The sequence below is a fragment of the Cystoisospora suis genome (assembly GCF_002600585.1).
Source record: "Cystoisospora suis strain Wien I chromosome Unknown contig_4190, whole genome shotgun sequence".
Classification (NCBI taxonomy): domain Eukaryota; phylum Apicomplexa; class Conoidasida; order Eucoccidiorida; family Sarcocystidae; genus Cystoisospora; species Cystoisospora suis.
In genome coordinates, this window is record NW_027156982.1 from 1,752 (window position 1) to 1,967 (window position 216).

General features: G+C 44.0%; 2 protein-coding genes across 2 annotated transcripts; one reads left to right on the top strand and one right to left on the bottom strand.

The window, feature by feature from the left end:
• On the top strand, nt 1-214 carry CSUI_007780 (uncharacterized protein; the record flags this gene model as incomplete). The annotated part of the gene is made up of 1 exon (XM_068067924.1): nt 1-214. A coding segment is annotated over one exon (147 nt), but the record flags the coding sequence as incomplete, so codon positions are not given.
• Nucleotides 8-207, bottom strand: CSUI_007781 (uncharacterized protein; the record flags this gene model as incomplete). Its single annotated transcript, XM_068067925.1, has 1 exon — nt 8-207. A coding segment is annotated over one exon (198 nt), but the record flags the coding sequence as incomplete, so codon positions are not given.
• Nucleotides 215-216: the final 2 nt, after the last annotated feature.

The window sequence follows — 216 nt, forward strand, 5'->3', positions numbered from 1 at the left end:
ACTTTCTCATACTTTTCGGTTGATCAAAATCTACTCCACGAACTACGTGAATCCCCTCACATCGTGTTACTCTTGTATCTGCCCCTCTATACTCTGTTATACCCTTCTCGCCCTTCGGAATACCTAGGATATCACTCCTCTTCATAGATGTAACACAGCTCTTCTTGTCCAGCATGTTCTCATTCATCTTGCCATCCTCTGGACCTCTCAGTAACT